At 41.0% G+C, this 26,891-nt stretch overlaps 1 protein-coding gene across 2 annotated transcripts in view; it reads left to right on the forward strand.

Moving 5' to 3' along the window:
* Positions 1-26,891, forward strand: part of LOC140480312 (secernin-1-like) — an 86,073-nt gene that overhangs the window by 30,485 nt on the left and 28,697 nt on the right. For both annotated transcript variants that reach the window (XM_072575032.1, XM_072575031.1), the window contains exon 3: positions 25,132-25,313. In XM_072575032.1, coding sequence (XP_072431133.1) covers positions 25,132-25,313 — 182 coding nt within the window. The remainder of the gene's footprint in view (positions 1-25,131; positions 25,314-26,891) is intronic.

The raw sequence follows: 26,891 nt of genomic DNA on the forward strand, positions 1-26,891 counted from the left end.
AACCTGAGACATCCAGTTGTATTTGCTGGCATCTGTCACAGTGTAGTAGAATGTTAGATTGACTGACAGCCACTAGAGCATCTTAAACCTTATCTATCTTTTTAATTACCTTTTCTAAGAACTAAAACTCATTAATCAAATGCTTTATTTCCCCAAAGTGAATTTCTGCTAATAGTAATCTGCGTTTCTTTTCTCCTTTTTATCGGTTTTTTTTTAATTTGGTGCAAGTTGTGGATATTTAGAAGAATAAACAATTGTTTCTATTATGTACTGGTAACAGTATTGCATCACCATTCGAATACATTTCTTTTAATAAAGAAACATGGTTTTCAGCCATTTTGAGAATTGGTTTAAATTAAACTTATTTAATATTGTGACCCATGTAATAGTGGGACTACAGAGATACAGTGCACTCCTCCTATCTCGGTCCTGATAGTACCTACCCTGTCTCAACAGAGAACATTACAGCACAGCAACAGGCCCTTTGACCCTCCAAGCCTGCGTCAATCCAGATTGTTTATCTAAATGTATTTTCTAAGAATCTGTCTCCCTTTGCTTCCTGCATTAATATATCTGTCTAGATACATCTTAAATGACATTATCATTCCTGATCCTACCATCTCCGCTGGCAACACATTCCAGGCACCCATCTTCTACGTAAAAACTTTCCAGGTATATCACCCCTAAACTTTCCCCCCTCACTTTGAATTCATGACCCCCAGTAATTGAGTCATCCACTCTGGGGAAAAAGTTTCTTGCTTTCCACTGTGTCTACACCTCTCAGACTTTTGTAGGCCTCAATCAGCTACGCTCCACACCCCCCCCCCCCCCCCCCACCTCTTTCTTTCCAATAAAAATAATCCTAATCTACTCAATCTCTCCTCATAGCTGGCAGCCTCCATACCAGGCAACATCTTGGTGAACCTCCTCTGCACCTTCTCCAAAGCATCCACGTTCTTTTGGCAATGTGGCAACCAAAGTGTACGCAGTATTCCAAATGTGGCCGAACCAAAGTCTTATACAATTATAACATGACCTGCCAGCTCTTGTATTCAATACCCTATCTGATGAAGGGAAGCATGCCGTATGCCGCCTTGACCAATCTACTGACCTGCATTGCCACCTTCAGGGAACAATGAACCAAGCACTCCAATCTCTAGACATCAATTTTCCCCAGGACTTTCCCATTTACTGTATAGTTCTGTCTGGGATAACACCTTCCAAAATGCATCACCTCACATTTGTCTGGATTGAACGCCATCTGCCATTTCTCTGCGCAACTCTCCAATCTATTTATATTCTGCTGTATTCTCTGACGGTCCCCTTCACTCTCTGCTACTCCACCAATTTTGGTGTCAGCTGCAAACTTGCTAATGAGGCGACCAAATCATTTATGTATATCACAAACAAAGGTGATCCCAGCATGGATCCCTGTGGGACACCACTGGTTACAGGTCTCCATTTTGAGGCAACTCCCTTCCACTGCTACTCTGTCTCCTGTTGCCCAACCAGTTCTCTATCCATCTAGCTAGTACACCCTGGAACCCACGTAACTTCACCTTCTTCATCAGCCTACCATGGGGAACCTTATCAAATGCCTTACTGAAGTCCATGTAAATGACATCTACATCCCTTTCCTCATCATTCAACTTTGTCACCTCTTCAAGGAATTAGTCTTGTAAGACATGACCTTCCCTGCACAAAACCAATCTGCCTATCACTGATCTGCCCATTTTCTTCCAAATGGGTATATATCCTACCCCTTAGTATCTTCTCCAGTAGCTTCCCTACCACTGACATCAGGCTCACAGGTCTGTAGTTACCTGGATTATCCCTGCTACCCTTCTTAAACAAGGGGGCAGCATTAGCAATTTTCCAGTCCTCTGGGACTTGCTCAATGTTCAAGGATGCTGCAAAGATATATTTTAAAGCCTCAGCTATTTCCTCTCTCGCTTCCCTCAGTAACCTGGGATAAATCCCATCCTGTTCTGGGGACTTGCCCACTTTAACGCCTTTTAGACTACTCCACACTTCCTCTCTCCTTATGCTGACTTGATCTGAGTAATTAAAGATCTATCCCTAACCTCAACATCCACCATGTCCCTCTTCTCGGTGAACACTGATGCAAAGTACTCATTAAGAATCTCATTATTTTCTCTGACTCCATGCATAACTTTTCTCCTTTGTCCTTGAGTGGGCCAACCCTTTCCTTCGTTACCCTCTTGCTCCTTTATATATGAATAAAACGCTTTGCTCACTAAGGATATCTCATGACCCCTTTTAGCCCTCTTAATTTCTCATTTCAGATTGGTCCTACATTCCCGATTCTTCTTCCAAAGCTTCGTCTGACTTCAGTCGCTTAGACCTAGTGTACGCATCTTTTTTCCTCTTAACTAGTCTCTCAATTTTGCCTGTTGTCCATGGTTCCCTAATCTTGCCATTTCTATCCCTCACTTTCTCAGTAACATATCTCTCCTGAACTCTAATTAACCTCTCTTTGAAAGCCTCCCACATATCAAATGTGGATTTTCCTTTAAACAGCTGCTTCCAGTCTACATTCCTCAGCTTCTGCCAAATTTTGGTATAGTTGCCCCCCCAAGTTTAGCACTCTTCCTTTAGGACCTGCGCTCTGCTTTGTCCATGAGTATCCTAAAACTTATGGAATTGTCATCACTATTCCAAAAGCAATCCCCCACTGAAACTTCAATCACCTGAAGGTCTGTTGCCGTTCATATCTTGAACTTCAGTCAAACCACCCCTTCACCTATCAGATTCCATCAAATCATACCCCATAACTTAACCTTCAAAGTCCTGAATACAATACTCTTTTGAAGGATATTATGCCCTTCCTTGGGTGGGGGGGCTCAGAACTGCTAACCAATATTCCAGTTGTGGTCTAACCAAGGCTTTGTTATTTCAGCTTTAGCAACAACTTTGATTCTAACTCTCTAGGTATGGAAGTATAAATTCCATTAGCTTTTATTGATTTTTTTTTTCCCCCTGCAGCTCTTCATGACATTTAAACAATATCCTGGACACACAATCTCTTTGCACTTCCTCTGGTTCTGGCTTTATCTTAGTTACAAAGTATCCTATTCTATCATAAGTCCAGAGTGGGTGACTTTGTACTTGCCTACAGAAAATTATTTTTGCCAAAGTTGTTTATTCTCTTAATCAACTTTTGTAATTTTATGTTTCCATCTATGTTGCATAAAATGGCTGTACCTTTTTTAAAATTGTAAATGTAGAGTGTATTCCAACACCAAAGTCATTAATGAACACAGTGAATGATTGAGGCCTGGCACAGATCCTTCTGAGACACTATTAGTTGCAATTTGCAAAGTAGAATATCTGCCCATTTTTCATTCTGTCTGCTCTGTCTCCACAGGTTCTTGCTAACCAGGTTCATAATTTTCCCCCTAAATTCAATCGGCTTCAACATTAGCAGATAGCCTAATTATAAAATGTTGTCAGTCAATAAGATCCACTGCATAAGCCAATGTTTTGAAGAGGTTAAATCATTGTCCAGGCATGAACTAAGTTTTGTTTTTAAATGCATCTGAAATCTGATCATCAAATTTCTAGTCAATGGAATTTGTCTTTTTATGGCTTTTAGCATCTGCTTTGTCCTTTTGCTGTTCATTGCTCATTGCATCTTTTCTGCTTACCACCATTACCATTGTAATTTTTCATTATGTTTTATTTTTATTCCCTGTCTCTTTTGTCTTTTTCTTTCTTTTGCAAGTTGTGCTTTTGTCCCAAATGAATGCAAACTGATTTCATATATTTGTTTCTTTTTTATTGAAGACCATTCACCTATCTCCATTTTTAGTAGACCTATCTAGTTTACTACACAAAGACTGGAGGATACCTCATCTCTTTGCATTCAGTCTTCTATAAGCCTATAATCTTAGCATTTAAAATGGAGAAATGCAAAACAGCTGAATTGAAGTCCATCACATTATGATGAATGTTCCTGCACTATTAGACTGTTAATTAAATGTGGCTTATTCTTCATTATGGCTCAGATGACCCATCCCTTTGGTTTTGAATCAGAGGCCAGTCTTCATCCAGTTGGGTTCACACTATGCGATATCAAGAGTCAGCTAAAGGCACTAGATTATAGGCCCTAACAGCAACAAGGCCATAGTACTGAAGACTTATGATCCAGAACTGTGTGCACTCTGAAATAAGCAGTTCCAGTACAGCTACAATTTGAAGATCTACTTGACTATATGAAAGTTGCCCAAGTATGTCCTGTGCACAAAAGCAGTATTATTTCCAAACTAGCTAATTACTTTTCCATTAGTCAACTCTTCCCTCATCAGCACGAAAAGTGAGGTGTCATTGACAGGGTCGTTAAACAAAGCTTAGCAATAAAATATAACCAAGAACTGTGGGTGCTGGAGATCTGAAACAAAAACAGAAATTGTGTGAGTTCTGATGAGTCAACAGACACCACTCTGCTTTCTTCCCATAGAGTGTGTCTCAGCAATTTCTGTTTTTGTTTCAAAGCTTAGCAATAACCTTGCCACCAAGGCTCAATTTGGTTTACATCTAGACACTTGACTTCAAAAGTCAATACAGCCTTGGTCCAAAAGGAGGAAAAGACAGGTGAATTAAGTGTGACCAGCCCTGACATTAAGGTATCATTTTGACCCAGTGTGATATCAAGAAACCTAATTGAACTGAAGTCAATATGCATTGATTGAGAAATTCTCCACTGGTTGCATTCATACCTTGCACAAAGATGGTTGTGGCTATTGAATGGCAATCCCCTCCACTACAAACCAAATATCAATTGCTTCATCATTTGTTATTTCCTATATCGTAAGGAAAGCAGTGAGGATGTTTGATGATTGCACGATATTGAAGAGCATCTGATAGGGAAGCAGCTCATACCTGCATTCATCAAAACCTGAACAACATTCAGGTTTAGACGGAGGTGTGGCTTGAACATTACCTGGCACTTTAATAGCGAGTAATGACCATTCCAGCAAGAAGGAATTTTAACTGTCTCCGTTTGCAGTTGCCGCTGCTAAATCTCCCAGCTTCAACATTCTGGGAGATTCCCGTTACTAGGCGTTTAACTGGAGCAGTCAGATAAGTGCCATGACCACAAGAGGTTGGCAATTTTCCACTGAGAAATTCATTGGCTGACTCCCAACATCTCTCTCCAACTCACCCCCACCATATCACATCTACAATGCATAAGTCCAGAGTGCAATGGAATACTATCCATTTGTCTGAATGAGTACAGCTCCAAACCACTCTATACTATCTAGGTCAAAGCAGCCCGCTGATAGCACCCCATCTGTCACCTTAAACGTTCTCTCCTTTCACTGCACACTGGCATCAGTATGTACCATATACAGAATACACTTGTGTAGCAAGTCTCATTGAGGATCCTTCAGCTGCACTTTTGACACTGACATCTACAACCTAGAAAATACATGGAAGCGCCATGCCCATCTGCAAGTTCAAGTTGCACACCATTCAGACTTGGAATGATATCGCAATTCCCTTTCATTGGCACTATTTCAAAATCTTTGGGACTCCACTATCTAACTGCACTGTGGGATTGTTTACAACAGATGGACTGCAACAATTCAAGAAGGTGGTTCATTGTCCCTTAAGGACAACTAGTCATGCATAATATACTTGCCACTAATTCACAGTGTGAACTATATTTTTTTTTAAAAAGTTACTGAAAGCTATTCCAGATGTGTACTTTAAATATAATTAGGAATAAATGAGTTGAGTATAGGTGTAGACCATTTGGCCCTTTTTTGAGTCTGATCTCCCATTCAATAAGTTCATGGCTGATTTTATTGTGGTGTCAATTTCTCTCTACAGCCTGTGGCTGTACTTTGGCATCTGTCTAAATCTCTTGTCTCCCTTGTCTATCAGATATCTATCTAACTCTGCCTTGAATAAATTCAGTGGTCTAGCAGGGAAGAGAATTCGAGTGAATAGCCACCCTCTGGGAAAAACCATTTTTCTTTATATTTGTATTACGTAAGACCTGTTATTTTTGTACTGTGTTCCCTAGTCCCTGTTTGAGCTACAAGAGAAACTCATCAGAATCCACTTTGCCAAGTTTCATTTAAGGTCACCTGTCATTCTTCTGAACCACAATGAGTAAAGTCTGAACCTGTACAGCCTTCCTTTACAAGATGAGCCCTCCTTCCCAAGAATGAGTTGTGAATCTACTTTGAACTGCTTCTAATGAACTTGTCTTTTCTCAAAATAGGAAACCAAAATTGTATGTAGACCACATCTGGAGTACCATATATCTGCAGCAAAGTTTTCTTACTTTGATACTCTAATCCAATCCCATTATAATTTTCTTAGTCTGATTTGGTCCAATCTATGCAAAAATCAAAGTTGTCTATTTGAACCACCCTGCCTTTTACTACATGCTCATCTAATCTCTGCATTTATGTGATCAGCTATGTCCCAGTTGAAGCTAAGTGGCTTGAACATAAATCCCATATTGGATTTGAATCTTCAAATCCAAGATGACAGAGATCTTCCTTGTCTGCTCAATATGTTGATAAATCTTAATGGTAACTGTATATGATCAGGAAGAACACTAATGCCTGGTGGACTCAGTGCTTAGGAATTGCCTATGTATTTGTTTGTCAGGGTAATTCTATCTTTCCCCTGAATGAAAGCATAATGAGACTGCATGCAGTCCAGCTGGATTTGTTTCAACATTGTATTCTATTATCCTCTCTACCTTTTTTTGATTTTAGTTAATTCCAAGGGAATACTCCTTTTCTGGTTGAATCTGCAAAAGATGACTGTGTGAAACTTATTTGTGAAAAAGGAGCTCATTCACTTAGCTGACAGGCTTCCTGGTAAATGCATGAAAGGTGAAATATTTGACAGCTCGTCCCACTTTCTGATGGAAATGCAGGGAGAAGAGAGAAAGACTTGGCCGATTAGGCACCCTTTAATCAGGATGTTGCAAACTTGAAGCAGAAATGCAGGTAGCCAATTGCTGCATTTCGTAATAACCAAGCAATTGAATCAGCAATGAATGGGAGTGATGTATTTTATTCTATGAGCAGAGAATGTGTAATTTACTTGACTGTTCCACTAGCGACAGTACTGACATAATGGTGTCATTGGACTAGTCAACTGAAGACCCAGGCTAACGCCTGGGGCAAGAGTTCAAGACCTGCCATAGTAACTGGTGGAATGTAACTTCTGTTCATAGAACAGCATAGCACCGTACAGCCTCTTTGGCCCTCTGTTGTGATGACCTTTTTATCCCACTCTAAGATCAAACTAACCCAAATACCCTTAATTTTACGATCATCCATATGCCTACTCGAAGCATAATTCTGGAATTCCAAACAAGTCTCTGTAGTGATGACCGTGAAGCTATCCAATTGGCATAGGTCCATTTGGAAATCTGCCATGTTTGCCTGGCCTGACTAATGTGTGCCTTCCAAATCGCACTGTGATTAGTCTCGAACAGTTAAGGATCATTTGAGGGTTGACTGTAAATGCTGACCTAGCCACATTCCATGAATGAATGTAAAAGTAAGTATTCGTTTGCCACAATGTAATGATTTGTATTAGCCTATTTTTGTACTTATCAGTGCGAGAAGTGCACATGTGGGGCTGACCATATTCATTTCAGGTGAAGAGATGGTTCTTTTGTTTCACTGGTGAGTTAGACATATATAAAACCCGATATTGAACATTAAAGGCACACCATTTAAATTAGGGTGCCTGATGGATAGTGAAAGGAAATCCAAACTTCTTGTCTCCACTGGTAACGTTTGTCTGAATGCAGGTTCACAATTTCATTAAACACAAGTAAATCTTTGAATTTTAAATTTAAAAATTACTGGAGAAAATCAGCAGGTACAGCTGTGGAGATAGAAAGAGTTAAAACATTTGGAGTCAAATTGCCAGAACAGCTGAGTTTTTGTATTTCGCTGAGGTTGGAAATAACAGTATTTTGGTTTTGTAAATCTCTGATACTTTTCACAATAAACAGCAGGAACTGCTGTTATACCAGGCTGGAAAGACTGATTAAGTTGAGCTGAGAACCATTAAGGGTGCGTTTATAAAATAAAGTGACATTGAACCACATGGAGATGATAAGCCAGATAATCAAAAAATGTTGTTCAGCAGTAAATTTTGAGGAACATCATAAAGAGACAGAAGAAATTCCAGAGCTTCGTGCCCTTTGTTAGAAGATTTGGTTACTAATGGTGGAGTGATTAAGATTGAGGCAACACAAAGTGCCAGAATTCAAAGATCACTGATATTGCAAAAGTTTGAGAGACTGAAGGAGATTAGTGATGGGGAAGAGATGAGGCTGTGGGGGGATTTGAAATATGGGGTGAAGATATTTTGAAAACTAGGCAATCTGTTATTGGGACTAGTCTGTGGAGAGCAGAATGTGAGAGGTCATGCAAGAATGCATTGGAATGGTTGGAATAGAGATCACAAAGGCAGATCTTCAGAATAGCATAGCTTCCAACCAGAAAATCAAAAGGACAGCTTGTTCATTCATCCCATTGTTCTTTGTGTAGGCTGCTGACATTGTGGACTGATTTTGCCTACGAAACTATCACACAACATTGTTGTTGAGACACTGTATGTGTGGAGCACTCCTGAATCCACTTAATAGCTATATCTCTATAAGAATGCATGGATGTACTTTAAATGTGTTTAAGTGCTTACAATAGTTGTTGAGCAATAAATTCTAATTAACTTATTTGCTGTCCCTTGCAAAGATTCTGGATTAGTGGTGCTGGAAGAGCACAGCAGTTCAGGCAGCATCCAAGGAGCTTCGAATTCGACGTTTCGGGCAAAAGCCCTTCATCAGGAATAAAGGCAGTGAGTCTGAAGCGTGGAGAGGTAAGCTAGAGGAGGGTGGGGGTGGGGAGAGAGTAGCATAGAGTACAATGGGTGAGTGGGGGAGAGGATGAAGGTGATAGGTCAGGGAGGAGAGGATAGCTGGTAAAGGAGATAGGCAGGTAGGACAAGTCCGGACAAGTCATGGGGGACAGTACTGAGCGGGAAGTTTAGAACTAGGGTGAGGTGGGGGAAGGGGAAAATGAAGAAACTGTTGAAGTCCACATTGATGCCCTGGGGTTGAAGTGTTCCGAGGCGGAAGATGAGGCGTTCTTCCTCCAGGCGTCTGGTGGTGAGGGAGCGGCGGTGAAGGAGGCCCAGGACCTCCATGTCCTCGGCAGAGTGGGAGGGGGAGTTGAAATGTTGGGCCATGGGGCAGTGTGGTTGATTGGTGCGGGTGTCCCGGAGATGTTCCCTGAAGCGCTCTGCTAGGAGGCGCCCAGTCTCCCCAATGTGGAGGAGACCTCAGCAAAGGACTCACCTTCATCCCCCTCCGTCCACACATCAATGAATTTAATACACGCCGTGACGTCGAATAATTCTTCTGTTGCCTCCGCCTCCAAGCTTCCTTTCACAATCAGGACTCACGCCCACCTTCCGAGGACCCCTTCGCACACCTCCAACACACTGCATCCACCTGGACACCCCGCGCTGGCCTATTACCTGCCCTCGACCTCTTCATTTCCAACTGCCGCCGGGACATTAACCGCCTCAACCTGTCTACCTCCCTCCCCCCACTCCAACCTCTCACCCTCACAACGCGCAGCCCTCCAATCCCTCTGCTCCAATCCCAACCTCACCATCAAGCCAGTGGATAAAGGAGGTGCAGTGGTAGTCTGGCGCACTGACCTCTACACCGCTGAAGCCAAACATCAACTCGAAAACACCTCTTCCTACTGCCCCCTCGACCATGACCCCACCCCCCATCATCAAACAATCATCTCCCAGACCATACAGAACCTCATCACCTCAGGAGATCTCCCACCCACAGCTTCCAACCTCATAGTCCGGGACCACGCACTGCCCGGTTCTACCTCCTTCCCAAGATCCACAAGCCTTACCACCCTGGCCGACCCATTGTCTCAGCATGCTCCTGCCCCACTGACCTCATCTCTACCTACCTCGACACTGTCCTATCCCCCCTAGTCTAGAAACTCCCCACATACGTCGAGACACCACCCACGCCCTCCACCTCCTCCAAGACTTCCGTTGCCCGGCCCCCAAGGCCTCATCTTCACCATAGATATCCAATCCCTCTACACCTCCATCCGCCATGACCAGGGCCTCCAAGCCCTCCATTTTTTCCTCTTCAGACGTCCCCAACAGTACCCTTCCACCGACACACTCATTCGATTGGCCGAACTGGTCATCACCCTTAACAATTTCTCCTTTGAATCCTCCCCCTTCCTCCAGACCAAAGGGGTAGCCATGGGCACACGTATGGGACCCAGCTATGCCTGTCTCTTTGTTGGCTACGTAAAGCAGTTGATCTTCCGTAATTATACCGGCACCACTCCCCACCTCTTCCTCCGTTACATTGATGACTGCATTGGCGCCACCTCGTGCTCCCACGAGGAGGTTGAGCAATTCATCAACTTCACCAACACATTCCACCCTGACCTTTAAATTTACCTGGACCATCTCTGACACCTCCCTCCCCTTCCTGGACCTCTCCATCTCCATTGACACTTGACACTGACATTTTTTACAAACCCACCGACTCCCACAGCTACCTAGATTACACCTCTTCCCACCCTACCTCTTGCAAAAATGCCATCCCGTATTCCCAATTCCTCTGCCTCTGCCAGATCTGCTCCCAGGAGGAATGGTTCCACCACAGAACACACCAGATGACCTCCTTCTTTAGAGACCGCAATTTCCCTTCCCACGTGGTTAAAGATGCCCTCCAATGCATCTCGTCTACATCCCGCACCTCCGCCCTCAGACCCCACCCCTCCAACCGTAACAAGGACAGAACGCCCCTGGTGCTCACCTTCCACCTTACCAACCTTCGAATAAACCAAATCATCCGCCGACATTTCCGCCACCTCCAAACAGACCCCACCACCAGGGATATATTTCCTGCCCCACGCCTTTCCCCTTTCCACAAAGACCATTCCCTCTGTGACTACCTGGTCAGGTCCATGCCCCCCTACAACCCACCCTCTCATCCTGGCACTTTCCCCTGCCACCGCAGGAACTGTAAAACCTGCGTCCACACCTCCTCCCTCACCTCTATCCAAGGCCCTAAAGGAGCCTTCCACATCCATCAAAGTTTTACTTGCACATCCACTAATATAATTTATTGTATCCGTTGCTCCCGATGCAGTCTCCTCTACATTGGGGAGACTGGACGCCTCCAGGCAGAGCACTTTAGGGAACATCTCCAGGACACCCGCACCAATCAACCACACCGCCCCGTGGCCCAACATTTCAACTCCTCCTCCCACTCTGCCGAGGACATGGAGGTCCTGGGCCTCCTTCACCGCCATTCCCTCACCACCAGACGCCTGGAGGAAGAACGCCTCATCTTCCGCCTCGGAACACTTCAACCCCAGGGCATCAATGTGGACTTCAACAGTTTCTTCATTTTCCCCTTCTCCCACCTCACCCTAGTTCTAAACTTCCCGCTCAGCACTGTCCCCATGACTTGTCCGGACTTGTCCTACCTGCCTATCTCCTTTTCCAGCTATCCACTCCACCCTCTCCTCCCTGACCTATCACCTTCATCCCCTCCCCCACTCACCCATTGTACTCTATGCTACTTTCTCCCCACCCCCACCCTCCTCTAGCTTATCTGTCCACCCTTCAGGCTCTCTGCCTTTATTCCTGATGAAGGGCTTTTGCCCGAAACGTTGATTTTACTGCTCCTCGGATGCTGCCTGAACTGCTGTGCTCTTCCAGCACCATTATTCGAGAATCTGATTTCCAGCATGTGCAGTCATTGCTTTTACCTCCTTGTAAAGATTGTACAGTTAAGAATTTATTCAGGAATATTTAATTTAGAGCAAAGCTTGCTTCTAAAGTAGAAAGCCTCTCTCTAAAATATGTACGATCCTGTTAATAAGTTTCTGTCTAGTCTCTATGGTGCTTGTCCAGATAGAAAATAGAAAATTTATGGCTTTGTTGAGTGATGTGTCATTGAAAAGTGGAGACTGGAAGTTCCCTTTGTATAATAGCAGATGAGAAGCAGGAGGTGGTTTTTGTTTTGTTAAGAAACCCGAGTCCACCAGAAATCTGACTACAGTTGCTGTTTTCAATAGGCAAATCTTTTATTTGTAATCGAGGTGGAGTTTCCCATCCAATTAAATTTAGGCAAGAATTGAGTTAAAATTCAGAACCCCCAGCAGCATTACTAGTTCTGCTGTTCACACCAAGGGAGAGAGTATGTGCCAAAAGTTTACCTCCTGATAACCAGGAAGCTGGGGTCTGGCAGTCATGAATGGCAGGAGCTAAGTCCTCATCCCAGCAATGCCATCCTATCCCAACATGTGGCATTTGTATACTCATTCATTTAGCATGCACTGTATAGAAGCAGTAACTTATATAGTCTGTGGAAGAAATGAAATGATTGTTTCATAACTCAGTTTTCATTTTTTAAAAAAAAGCTCCTTTTCTTCTGCTGAGTAATTAAAGAACTAATCATCCAGGCATTTAAAGCTTTTCATCCCTGAAACTGCAAGACAGTTGAAACCGTTTGACCTTTTATGAACAAACCAAGATAACAGGGAGTAGAGATAAGGATAGGATTTTTTAACTCTTCCCTTCTGTGCATCGCACTTCTTTGGACTCCTCTGGAACTGTGAACCAAATCCTTTTTAAACACCTGACCTGAATCCGTGTAAGTTTAAGGTGTATGTTATATAAAACATGGTTCTGAAAGGGTTAATATTGGTGGTGTATTAGGCACCATCCAATCTGCTATCACACAAGCTTTGGACAGAGAATCGAGCAGCTTAGCTGAGGTCCCACTGGAGGAAGATATATAACCTCTGGCTCCTGATGGGCATAATTACCGAAGACTGACTAATCAATGTAACATTTACCAATTGCTCTCATTTCCATAAACTACCTCTTGTTATGTAAAGCAGGTAGCTCCTCTTGTTAAGACTCACCAGTGTCCTGTCCTCTAACACTGGGTAATCAGACAAATCCTAGGCTGAAGAACCTCAGTTGTCCTGGGCCATGTATGATAGATCAAGTTAGGAATGCTGAGTGTGGACTTAAACCAACACTACTGAAAATCCAAAAGCCCTGGAATGGATTTAGTAATCCCAGAAAACAACAAATGCTGGAGATTGCAGCAGTTCAGGCAGCATCCATGGAGAGAGCAAGCTAACAGTTCAGGTCACCTCTTAAATGGCTCCTGACGCAACCTGACCTGGTGAAAATCTGTCCCATTGACTCTGTTTCTCTCCACAGCTGCAGATTTTATTTTTAAAAATTGTTCTTTAATGCATGTTTGCAGTTCAGTGTTAATTTGGATTTTTTTTTAATGTTGCCAACTTCTTGGTCGTTGTGAACTTATCGGCTATTGGAAACCAGTGTCATGGACTTTTAACATGGAAACCGAAATTAGAATTTCCTGTGTTAAATAAAAATTATTTAATTACATTGGTCTTGTGTATGCAAATGAAATGATAATCCAATCTCTTTCAGTTTCCATTGAATAAAACTCCATTGCATTTGTAAACACATTAATGCTGATTATTTTCTTTGGCAGTATAGTGTGACCAATTTTGCAGTATTTTCACAGTAAATAATCTGTAGGTAACACTGTATTACAGCTATGAAATTAAAGTCTCCTTATAAAATTGTAAAATGAAACCTGACACCTTTTGTCATCATTATGTTTTTAATCTGATTACATTTTCAATGACTCAGTGGAAGTTTCAAAGGCAGTAATTGAAGGAGAAAACATTTTTTCCCACTTTGGTCTTAGAAAGTGCAAGATAATCCAGTTTCCCACTTTCATTGATTCCATAATTACATTTTGACAGCAGTGTGATGCAATTTAACTGGCTGTAAACCTCAACGAGAGTAGGTTAATAGAATTTAAATATCATACAGTTTCAATAGTGCAGAAGATTGAAGTTCTATTACCAGCAGTTTTTTTTTCCATAATCAATTTTAAATGTGGCCTAGGAAATTTGACAGCCATCTGTAGATAATAAAAAGTAGGCTGTTACACAGCAGAAGATTCTGAATCCAATTTATATTTGGTCCTCAATTTGGCTGGATGTCTATCTCCAAACCCTGTGTTGGCTTTAACGTTCTATGCCTTTCTATAGAAAGGCAACTATTTCAGAGATCCTATTATGATAGTGTACAAATGCAATTCTCCAAACATTACCACTTTCAAGAAAAAGTCAATTGCACGCATGTCATTTCTAACTACTGGTTTACATAGTGTATCAAGAATTCTATCATTCATGAACAAAATCTGTTTTTTTTTCTAGTAAATCCCACTTCCTCCTGGCCCTGCATATGCATTACATCTTCAAAGTATTTAGGTCCTCTAATGTTTCGAATGTGAGTTGTTATTGTCTTTTTGTCTGGTATCCACTCATTCTTCTCTGGTACTGCCATGGTGAATTATATACTATGGTTTCTTGTTGATTCATTGACGGTGTGGTGGAGAATATTTGACTTCTGGGATCAATGGTTATTCCATTTCTTGACCTGTTAGTGGCATCACATCTTTCTGGTCAGCTTATGGCTAAGAAGGAGCAGGGGTGGCACAGTGGCTCAGCAGTTAGCACTGCTGCCTCACAGCACTACGGTCCCAGGTTCGATTCCAGCCTTGGGCGACCATCTGTGTGGAGTTTTCACATTCTCCCCATGTCTGTGTGGGTTTCCTCCGTGTGCTCTGGTTTCCTCCCATAGTCCAATGATGTTCAGGTCAAGTGGATTGGCCTGCTAAATTGCCCAAAGTTAGGTGCATTAGTCGGAGGGAAATGGGTCTGGGTGGGTTACTCTTCGGAGGGTCGGTGTGGACTGGTTGGGCTGAAGGGCTTGTTTCCACACTGTAGGGGAATCTAATCTAAATTTCCCAGTTGCATGTGTATGTTGACTCAACATTAATTTATGATGCCCACTATCAGATTTTCAAAGAAAAAGTAAAAAAAATTGATTTTTTTTTTCTAAATTATATGCTCATGTGAGAGTATAAGATTTAATTTAAATTTTGCCATTTTTATTCAAAACTGACCCAGTTTCTTTTTAGACTTCCACTTTCCCTTCTGATCTAAAGAGATGGTGACAGTGCTGAATGATGAAACCCTGCCTGAAGAAATTTTTGGGTGTCTTTGAGGATAGATGAAGTTTGATCTATTTGATTCTGAAGGTGTGACAAAGTTGAGCTTTTGTCAAGTACCCCAGTGAGTAGTTGATGCCTGACTAAAGTAAGGCTTTACAGAAGATAATAAAAACTTTGGGCATTTTTAAATTTTCTACATTGCTAATTTACATCCTCATATGAAATATGAGCTATTGAAATAAGTGAAAGCAGTGAGTAAGTATATTAGTAGAGAGAGTTGATGCTTGCATGTGAAAAGGAAGTGGGAGCAATATAGTGAATGTAATATAGCACTACGTAAATTGTGTACTACTGACGACCGGTGTAAGATTTTACTAAGCCAAAAGTTAGTATCAGTGGTATCACCCTTGTATAAACTGTATATCTTTATTGTAACCATGTTGTTCTGGAAAGGAGTGATCTGTGCATGGTTCTCAAGCCTTTTGACCGTATGATTCCTTTTTCTTTTTGAAAGATTTTAGTGATCCCATAAATTTTAAACTATGCATGCAGTACTTGAGTATTACATAACATTTTTTGAGTTTTGTTATCATGACCACATATCAGATGTGGACTCTGAAATAAGAATTTTTAAAGGCCCATTTTAATTATCAAGAGTTTCCAGAGAAAAGTAAAATGCAGCACTGCTTTAAACAGATGCGGTTAGTTTATTATGCAATCATTGGTGAAAGTTTCGTATTTTAAAAGGTGATAAGTTTGTGTCTGTGTGTTAGCTAATAAAGTTGTAAAGTGAATTATGCAAGTTTTACATATGAAGATAAAATCAGTCTCTAATATTATTACAGGTTTGGCTTTACTTAAGTTCTCTTTCTGAGGTGAAACATACGAAAATGTCAGTTTCAGCAACTGCAATGGCTTCTGTAGTTAAATTGTTGGAAGTTGTTCCTCAGGTGGACTGTGCAGAACACATCCTGGGAATGAGTTGAAGGCTCCTTTCTTTTACCTTACTACATCATCGCAGGTTGTGACTTGCTTCAGTACAGTAATGCTGAATATGTCCCTTTTCCCTTGTTGGGATGCTATTGCTATCAAGAAGCCCCTCTCATGGTATTAACAATATTTTCCTCAAAATAGCTGTTTGCATTTCAGTTAAGTTTGAAAAATCACTGGTCCACAAAGCAAAGTGTCAAATGATAGTGCACATTATTGTGATGTCTGTCTTCCTGTTTCCTGTTCAATGCTGCAGAATCTTTGAGATATCAGTGAGTGTCCTGGAATCCTTGAATTGTTTTAATGACCCTTTTGTGTTTGATTTCTCAAGACATCACGGTCTGAGTGTCTGTGGGCTTTTGGATGTGGTTGAATCTACAAGAGAAGTCTTGTGGCTTCTGGAAGCCGTTTGTTAATCTCTTTATGTTCATTTTAAAGACTGGCTGGATTTCTTATGCATTTGTATTTTTCACAAACTTAGTTGCAATATAGAGATGCTTTAATCCTGCTTTTAAAAAAATAGGTATTTAGAGATATCATTGAGATGGTTTGCCTGGTTCTGATTGGCTTCTGCTGTTGGCAGGAGTGCAAATAGGGCAGGAGTCTAAAGAGAACAGAATCACAGAGTAGCTCGAGCTGGGAGAGAGCAGAGAATGGTTCTGGTTGTTGCTCATTTTATTACTCTTCCCAGTGGTGCCATGTGTGGTACCTGTAAGGCATCGTCTGAAAGGTACCAGCTAATTATTATGTTTGTGACCCAAATTTGTGAACCACTGAATTGATTTAACAGCATATTATTTCTGGGATGATGTAAAAATACTCATTTTGGCTATTTTATTTAAGCAATAAAACATCAAAACCTCTCTCTTGCTTAGCTCCATTCAGCCTCCTAGCAACATATAAAGTGAACATCATTGGGTAGAAGCAGGATGCTCCTATCAGTAGAAATGGGAGTAAAGCAGTCCCATGTCCAAAAGCAACTAAATCTGGACAATATCCAAGCTCGGGCTGAAAAATGGCACGCCTCATTCATGCCACAGAAATAATCAACTCCAATAAGACTCGATCAAAAACCACTATTCCTTGACATTCAATGGTGTCACCATCATTGAATCTCCCACTAACCCCACCTTTTAGGGATTACCTTTGACCTAAAACAGAATTGGACTAGCCATCTAAAGACAGTGACTACAAGAGCAGGTTAGAGGCTAGGAATCCTGCAAAAGTACTTGCTTCATGATACTCCCATAGCGTGTTCACCATTTTCAAGACACAAGTCATGAGAGTGATGGCATACTTGCCATTTGCCTGGATGACTAAAGCTCTAACAACACTAAAAGCTTGACATTCAGTTTAAAGCAACCCACTTGATTGACATGACATTTGCAAATATTCAGTCACTCTACCAGCAAAGCAGAGTGCAGAAGATTTTACAAAGAAGTTGCTGAAACTAGAGTGTCTGCATTATAGGGAGAGGCTGAACAGGCTGGGGCTTCTTTCCCTGCAGCGTCAAAGGCTGAAGGGCTAACCTTTAGAGAAGTTTATAAAATCATGAGGGCATGGATAGGGTGAATAGCCAAGGTCTTTTTTTTTTCCCTAGGGTGAGGGTGAGGGGGAGTCAAGAGTGAGAGGGGAAAAATTTTAAAAGGATCCAAGGGGTAACTTTTTCACGCAGAGGGTGGTGGGTGAATGGAACAAGCTGCCAGAGGAAGCGGTGGAGGTGGGTGCGATTACACATTTTAAAAGGCATGTGGATGGCTGCATGAATGGGAAGGGTTAGATGGATATGGGCCAAATGCTGGCAAATGGCATTACGTCAGATTGGGATGTCTGGTCAGCATGGACAAGTTGGATTGAAGGGTCTCTTTCCATGCAGTGTGACCCTATGATTACATTGTTGGTGATTTTGATCACCATCCCTCCTCCCAAATATTAATGACCCTGTACCTGGATTTGGAATAGCAACAGAGCCTGGCCCTGGTAATGTCACGGTCCTAACATCTCGGTTATAGGGTTCACAGAACAGCCAGGGAAATTGGTGGTCTTTTGGCCATGCATTTTTAAAAAGAAAACTGCATGTTTGAACACTCTTTGTAGATTGGTCATATTTGAAATAACTAACATGTAAATGCTTTGGGAGTGAGAAATGTCATTTCTAAATGTTAATGTTGAGTGCCCAAATTGTTCATTTAAGACCGCCTGACTTCTAAACTGACATGATCACTGGGGGGGACAAAAAAAAGAAGGAAATCTGATTTATGAGGAGGTTGGATGCCTAGTTATAAGAACTTGTTCATAGTGAAAATGTTGCATGAGATATAGTATTTCTAGTAAAGTTCATAACACGACATTAAAGTTTTAGAAAACTACTATGTATTTTCAACTTATTTTGGTAGAAATTCAGAAAGTTATCATGACCTGATAGTTTAATGTATTCTGACTATAATTATATAAACACTTTTAAGACTATGTTTGAGAAGAATATCTAGGATATTAGATCATCGATTGTAAGGAGGTATAATATTTTAAAAATAGATTGAGAGAAAACACCAGTTCAGAAATCCTCTGGTGTTTGTGTAACTGATGAAGCCAATAATCAGAACTGAAATGATGAATAAGTACTTCAGATAATTTTAGTTTGGCTGCTGATCTTATTTAGTCTTGCAACACAATTTATAAGAATTGGCACATAAAAGATTTAAAAACTCTTATTGCCCTAATTGCCCCTTGAGAAGGTTGTGGTGAGTTGCCGACCTGAGCCTCTGCTGTCCATTTAGTATCTGTGCGCTCTCAATATTCTGAGGGAGTTAACCCAGCTATGATGAAGGAAGGGCAATATACTCTTGTGTCAGGATGGTGTGTCACTTGGAGGCAAACTTGCAGGTGATGAGGTTCCATGCATCTGTATAGGCAGATAAGTTAAAGGGTAAGGTAACGGGTGCCCTAACAAAGCTCTGTTCAGAAGGGAAGGGGAGACAGCAGGATTGTCGAGGCCCTGTTGCCCACAAAATTTGAAGTGGGGTGTGAGGTGGAGGTGTCTTCAGTTGAGAAAAACATACATCTCAGAAATGGTAGCATCACTGGGCCAGTTAGAGGGGAGGAACTGAGCGTCTCCATTTGGAAACCAGTTTAGACATTTTGCTGAAGAATGTCTACTTTGTGCATGAAGTGAAAGGAATAGAAGGCACTGTGATATTTTAGTATACAAAGGTGGCCTATTATTTTTGAAATAACGTTCCTCCCTCTCATAAGATTAATCTTAATGATTATCAGAAAATCTTCTTGAGTCTGAGTTTCTACCGTGGGTTCTGCTACAATGCATATTTCTTCAACGCAAATTGGCATTATGCAATTGAAGAATTTGTTTAGATTACTTAGTGTGGAAACAGGCCCTTCGGCCCAACAAGTCCACACCGCCCCGCCGAAGCGCAACCCACCCAAACCCATTCCCCTACGTTTACCCCTTCACCTACTACTACGGGCAATTTAGCATGGCCAATTCACCTAACCTGCACATTTTTGGATTGTGGGAGGAAACCCACGCAGACACTGGGAGGATGTTCCAGCTCCACACAGTCACCTGAGGCAGGAATTGAACCAGGGTCTCTAGCGCTGTGAGGCAGCAGTGCTGTTAATTTAGACTGTTATTTGTAGAACGTGAACTGTTCTTGCCTGTATTGGCTTAAATTGTGCCACTATTACACTATTTTCATATAGCACAGGAATGGAACTATCACGTTATATTAGAATTGACTGTATATTTAATCCACAAATAATAACATGCAGGCCCTGTACAAAGTACAGAAGTTCTCTAATGTGCAGCTGTCAAGAATCTGTGTGCACTGTCTGGTGCTTGAGTTGAATAGTGCTGTTCTTGGCATCAGTAATGTGAATCTGATCTGACTGGTATCAGTTGTTGATGTGCCATGTTGCAACATTACTAAACAAGTGGGTTATCTTGAGAGCTGCAGCAAATAAAGGATAGTCAGGTGTCAGCTGTGATCCTAATGTATCAGCCAATGTAGCTATGCTCTTCTACTGCCAACAAATGCTGTTATGGAGCTGAAAAGCATTTGAAATTGCTTACTCAATGGTTGTTGTGGTTCTGTTCACCGAGCTGGGAATTTGTCTTGCAAACGTTTCGTCCCCTGTCTAGGTGACATCCTCAGTGCTTGGGAGCCTCCTGTGAAGCGCTTCTGTGATGTTTCCTCCGGCATTTATAGTGGCCTGTCTCTGCCGCTTGTTTGTTGACATCAACAAACACATCGACCTGGACCCAATATACCGGCCACTACAGTGGACAGCTCGAACTGACAACCGGAAGCGGCAGAGACAGGCCACTATAAATGCCGGAGGAAACATCACAGAAGCGCTTCACAGGAGGCTCCCAAGCACTGAGGATGTCACCTAGACAGGGGACGAAATGTTTGCAAGACAAATTCCCAGCTCGGCGAACAGAACCACAAAAACGAGCACCCGAACTACAAATCTTCTACCAAACTTAATGGTAGCGTAACCTAGATGTATGAGCCTAGACATTTAAACAAATTACAGGTCATTCCACTATAACGTGCGTTTCACTAATATGAATTTACTGTAATGTGATTGACGAATTAGGATACTGTGTTTCTACAGCACGATCTTTTGAAACGTGTTGGCTGTAACACCATTGCGTTGCCAACACGAAGTGCTGTTTCTAAAGCACGATTCTTCAATGTGGGTTTGCACAATGCAACCATTACATTACAGGCAGTTCTTCTTTGAGGTGAACTCCTGCACATCACTCTACCAATATTGTTGAGGTATGTTTCAATTACATGTGACAGCAAAGTTCTAATTTTCCCATGAATACTGGGTTAGAATTAGAATAACTTTGTGCCCTGCTTGTCTCTGGAGTAAGGGAGCAAGTATCGAAAGCGATACCAACAAAATAATCAGTCAATGAACAGATTGGGGAGGAAATATGCAACTCTTTCTATGACGCCAATGTCATTTTTTTAAAAATCCAAATAACTGCCTTTTGAGTCTTAGTGTAGTCCTTAATTGTATGACAGAGCATCAGTCATTTAAATCGATAACCAATATGATTTTAATCTTGTGTTGACAAATGAGAGATGGTGAGAACTTCAATAAGCATTACGCCAAGGCAGTCTTCTGTTACACAATATTTTACAAGAGATTTCAAGACCAGAATGGCGAGTAATGAAACTTGCAAGAATCAAGCTGTTTCAACTAATTTCCAAGGCTTCAGTTCAATGAAAATGAGCAGATGTCTGAGTCTATACACTTCTGTGTGACACACCAAGATCTAATTCAGCATAGAGTGAACTTGTGGACTGAATCTTACGGTATCAAAGCTCAGTATGAGAGGATTAGGGGTATTGATTAATATTGGACAAAGGCAAGCCTGTAGTGGTTGTAGTCTAAGGGAATAGTGAGGTCTGCATTGAAAGTAGAGTGGTTCATTGCTATGTGGTCTCTGCACTCTGTCCAAGTGCATGCAGTCTGCTCCCTCCCTCCTTACATCTGTCATCCTTCAAGTCTACCTTCCACCTCTCTTCCTCCTACAGGTTTCAGTATCACATGTGATAGTGGCTGGACCCTCAATATTGAGGGGATGCACCACATCACCTCAAATGTGGAGGCTCTTACAACTGTAGAGATTTGCTCCCTGGAGTACAAGAAAACATTTGCTTCAGGCGACTGAAGGCTCTATCCATAGTTGTGATGTGACTCTACCATTCTTATTGAAAGTCCTCTGACTGTGTCATGATTTCTGGAGATCATGACCCATGCGTGAAAGGGATACCTCCAGTCATCGTTCTTGGTGATCTTGGAGGTGCAAAGGTGTTAGAAATTGTTGAATTTCAAGATAACAACATAGGTGCTGCAAAGTTGAAGGTGGTCAGCAAGCTAAATTTCTTGGCACAGTCACTCACCAAATGCACATTAATTGAATGATTCCCTTAATGGTCATGGTATTGCTCACTTTTGATGCATGAGGCCCACAAAGCAACATCTATTTAGTAAATGTAACACTGCATAATAAGATGGAGGACGAGTGGTTTCCCTGCATGTTTGATCAGTTTGTAAGTTGTGTTGCATTGGTTTGTTGAATACTTAAGGCAGCATAATCTCATTGTTTCAAACTCTGAATGGGGGATGCACTTGTAATGGCTGCTGCAGCAGCTACCTAATGAAGGAGCAACGTTCCAAAAGATTGTACTTTCAAATAAACCTGTTGGACCATAACCTGGTGGTGTGATTTTTGACTTTAGAGTCGAGAGTGTGGTGCTGGAAAAGCACAGCAGGTTAGGCTGCATCCGAGGAGCAGGAGAAGCGAAGTTTTCGGCAAGAGCCCTTCATCAGGAACAGCTTATCCTTACCTGGGGAAGTTTTAGGTCACTGCTGAATAGAGCATTGATGAGGCTGAAGAACTGACCAGATTTTCAGATCATTCTACTATTTTCTTTTATCTTCAAAAAAATAATAAACTGTCTCATAATAACCTGGTGTGTACTAAACAGCACAGAATAATTAAATAAGTCCTTCATGGCTGAAAGTATTCCATTTCTGTCACAAAGATGTTATCCAGTTTCAGTGAACTTTTGAACATTTCTGTGAAATCTGCAGTTTCTTCAGCTAGTTCCATCAGCACCTGGTTGGAAATTGCTAGAGTCATGCACCTTGTTTACCTTAAACTTCATACATCTTTGTTATTATGATGGAAAGCATATTAAAGGCATTCTATTTGCTCTTTCCCTGCATTTTGCCCTTAACATGAGCATCTTTCCTTCTCATTCCCTGGTAAAAGAGCTCAAAATGGCAATGTTTGTTTTGAGATGCTATCACGACAAAGTCTGATCCTTAATGCAACAAAGTCATGTACAGTTAAGCGTAGGAAAAAGTTAGAGTTCCAATGATAGTGAAAATTCTAGTAGCTTTGGAAACTTTGTGTCAGCATATAAGTGAGCAGTCCCAGTTTGTAAATTTGTGCTGTAGGTAATGTACAACATGTAACTTTGTTTCTTGATAAAATATTTTTTAAAAAGCTTCCCTTAACAATTTTACAGTCACTATCATTTGAGTCTAAGTGGATCTGAGCTTGCTTCAAGCTCACTTAACTGGAACAGAATCAGATATTCTATGTTGACTGCCAGTTTCTCTCACATTTTAAATCATTCAATCTGAAAGATGGTTTCTGAATTGCTGAAAAGGAGATTTGTTCCCTATGGTATAGTGTCTAGTTTTGTATGAAATCATTTAAATTCCTTTATTGAGGACATCGGATAACAGCCAAATGCAATATATCTTTATATTGCACTGTCTATAATAATGTAAATTATCAAATCAAATGGCACAAAGTATTAAATAAGTTTGAGGTGCGATTCTTTTCTTTCTTTGTTACACCTTTCTAGAAACTGGCTTCATTTTGTGAAGAGTATATTAGAGTGCAATAGATTATAAATCATTTTATGTTTATGCATTATTGATTACCGATTCTATTTTGGATTTATAAACTGATATTACAATATTAGTTTTGAAAGTACAACAGAATTGTATGGTTAGAGTTTTATAAACTTGATTCACAAGCAGGGTCTATGATACTGAGCCGCCTCAGTTTAGGTGTAGTTTGTCTATTCTTAAAAGAAAAACCGAATACTATGGATGTACTGAAAGTATTTCGCAGTTAAGGCAATTCCCAGTGGAGACAGAAACATTAATTGCATTTCTCTCCCTAATAGATGCTACCTGAGACTATCTGAGTATTTCCAGCATTTTTGTTTTTATTATAAATCAGTTTAGTAAAAATTGATTTGAAATTGCCTTCTCTAGTAAAGTGTTAAATGTACTGACCACCTATTGGAAATGACGGAGGCTTTGTATTGATTAAGCTATTTCAAAGTTATTGTAAAAATAAAAGGATTTTTCCATTTCAAATCTTGATGCATTACTGAAATACCTCTTTGTTAGTATATTATAAATCCTTTAAACACACTCCAATTTATGGTGGTATTGCTTACCCATTTTCTTTTGATAGATCAACATTGTAAGTGCCAAACTCTGTTTATCTCAATTGTTTTGGTACATGCATTTAATTGAAAATAAAATGCTGATACTACCTGTTATGATACCATAAGGTGCAAAATTCTGGTGCCTAGCACCTATCTTTTAGGCATTGCAAGTGGCTTCAGATGTCCAAAATGGCATCCAAGTACACACAAACTTTGATACTAGATTTTGTTTTCTAATTCATTTAAGGAATGTGAGAATCATTGGCTTGGCCAGCATTTATTGCCCATCCCTAATTGCCCAGACGGCAGTTAAGAGTCAACCACATTGCTGTGTGTCTGCAGTCATATGTAGACTAGAGCAAGCAAATATGGCAGCTTCCTTCCCTAAAGGAGCCAAATGGGTGTTATTTTTTCTAATTGAAAATTGGTATGGTCACTATTAGGCAAGCATTTTTAAAATCTGAATCTATTAAATTTGGATTTCTTTATTTGCCACAGTGGGATTTGAACCCATTTGACCGTTAGCCAGCAGAACCATCATTACCACCATGACACCATCTTTCCTGGCTTGCTTAGATGTGTTTTACATAGAACTTTGTCCAATGTCTTTTGAAAATCTGCATACAGATGAAAGCTCTCCATTACAACCTCAAACACCATTTTCCTTTACCAAATCTGTGGTTGGCATTCATTTGCTAGCTGACACTTCTCTCAATGTGAATTGACTTTTTATTTTCCCCCTGGATTATAATGTCAAACTTTCCCTCCAACCATCTATATAGTTTTAGCATGCTTTCTTTTAACATATAGATTTAACATGCTGCTTTTTTTGGTGGTACAACTTCTGTATGTGAGGAGGCCAGAGCCACTGTAATTTAAATCTCAGCCTCTCCCGAATTGCATCTCACTAATAACTTTGATTCTTCGTGTTAGACTGATGTGCTCTCTTGACTGATTTTTTTTCCATGTCTTTTGATTTGGTAGTGCACGTACATTGCTATTGACCAGGTAGAGAGGACACTTGCTGTAATATTAAGCAAACCAGCCTGGATGTGGGGAGCAGAAATGGGAGCCAATGACCATGGAGTTTGCATTGGTAATGGCGCTGTGGTCACCAGAGAGACAGCGACAGAGACCGAAGGGTTACTTGGAATGGACCTTGTCAGGTAAGTAGTTTTTTTTAGAAAAATAGCGGACGTGAAATCCTCATGTTTCCTTCTCTGAAGTATGGATAAAATGGCTTTTTTCTTGGAACATTGTGGTGTTGCAATTTAAGAGCATGAAAGTGGAATACCAGAAAAAAAAAACCCAGCTCAACTTTATCACCACTCTTCTCAACTCTTCCCCTGTTGCCAAACTATCATGCTGGGAGCAAAAATTTTCTTCAACTAAATATTGGGGAGACCTAGTTGGTACACAAGTCCTGTGTAATAGCTAACAATACCTCCAGAGAACAGCAAAACTAATATTGGAAATACTCGGGTGGTCAGGCAGGAACTGTGGAGAGAAGCTGTCAATACTTTGGGTCAGTGGTAACTTTTTCATTAAAACTGATTCAGTGCCTCTCCCTATCAAATATTTTGGGCATATTTGATCCCAAGATAATTGTCCAACACCACATGACTGCACTTTCAAGTAGTGATGTAGTGAGTATTGAAGGGCTTGGTCCAGACTTAAAGATTTTTGTGAAGCCACCTGTTCTCTGATGTGGGTGTGTTGAATAGGGGCCCCTTTGGAATGCTACATCTCCTGATTCCACACTTGCTGCAGCTCATCTGAAACCTTCATCCAGTGTTTTGGTAATTTAAGATTAAATAATCTATGTAACTCCAGCTGGTCTTCCTCATTCTTCTCTCCATCTAAGCTTGAAGTCATCCAAAACTCTTCTGCCTAAGTATTTACTTGCACCAAGTCCAGTTCCCTTATTAGTTCTGTACTCACTGATTTTATATTGACTCTCCATCAAGGAATACCTTGATTTTAAAATTTGTGTCCTTATTTTCATATCCCTCTGTCATCACCCCTGCCCTTTCTATAGTCTCCTTCAGCTCCATGACCCTCTGAGCTTTGACAGAAGGAGATAACTACCCAGGGTGTTGGAACAACTCCCCTTGTCTGAATCTCCTTAAGCTTCACGAAGAACATCCTCATTGAAGTCTGTCACTTGTTGCAGTCACAACTGGTGATTTGTGAAGGTGAAATAGGCAATTATCTTTTATATGTCTGGCCTCTTATGGCCTGGAGCTGGTGATATTTTAAAGTCTGTCAATTCACTACTTGTGTAATAGAGTGAGAGAGGTCATCCAGGCATTTTAATCAAATAAACATTACTGACTGATACAAGAAGACAACTATAATGTATAGCACAAATGGTGGAGCATTTGCATGTTGTCAGAGGACTCTCAGCTCTCATCCTGCAGGCAATCATTCACCTAGCTTTATTGCCACAGCCTGCCAATGCTAAGTTCAACCAAAGGAGAAAGGTTGAGCTGGTGTCTAACTACATACAGGTGAATGCCTGGTATACTGGCAGCAGTCGCAATACACTTATCTCATTCTGCTGAGCAAACCTGATGAAAAATTAAGAGGAGTTTTAATGGGAAATACCAATTGCAATGATGACATACTTCACAAATCATATTTGTAAATTTTTCCCAATGGCATATGAACTTTAATGAGTTATTCCTGAGAATTCTCTTTTGAGTCTATCTTTCCTGTGTCTTTGACCGTCTTAGTGCTTTTAT

Source organism: Chiloscyllium punctatum, chromosome 8 (genome assembly GCF_047496795.1).
Source record: "Chiloscyllium punctatum isolate Juve2018m chromosome 8, sChiPun1.3, whole genome shotgun sequence".
Taxonomy (NCBI): Eukaryota; Metazoa; Chordata; class Chondrichthyes; order Orectolobiformes; family Hemiscylliidae; genus Chiloscyllium; species Chiloscyllium punctatum.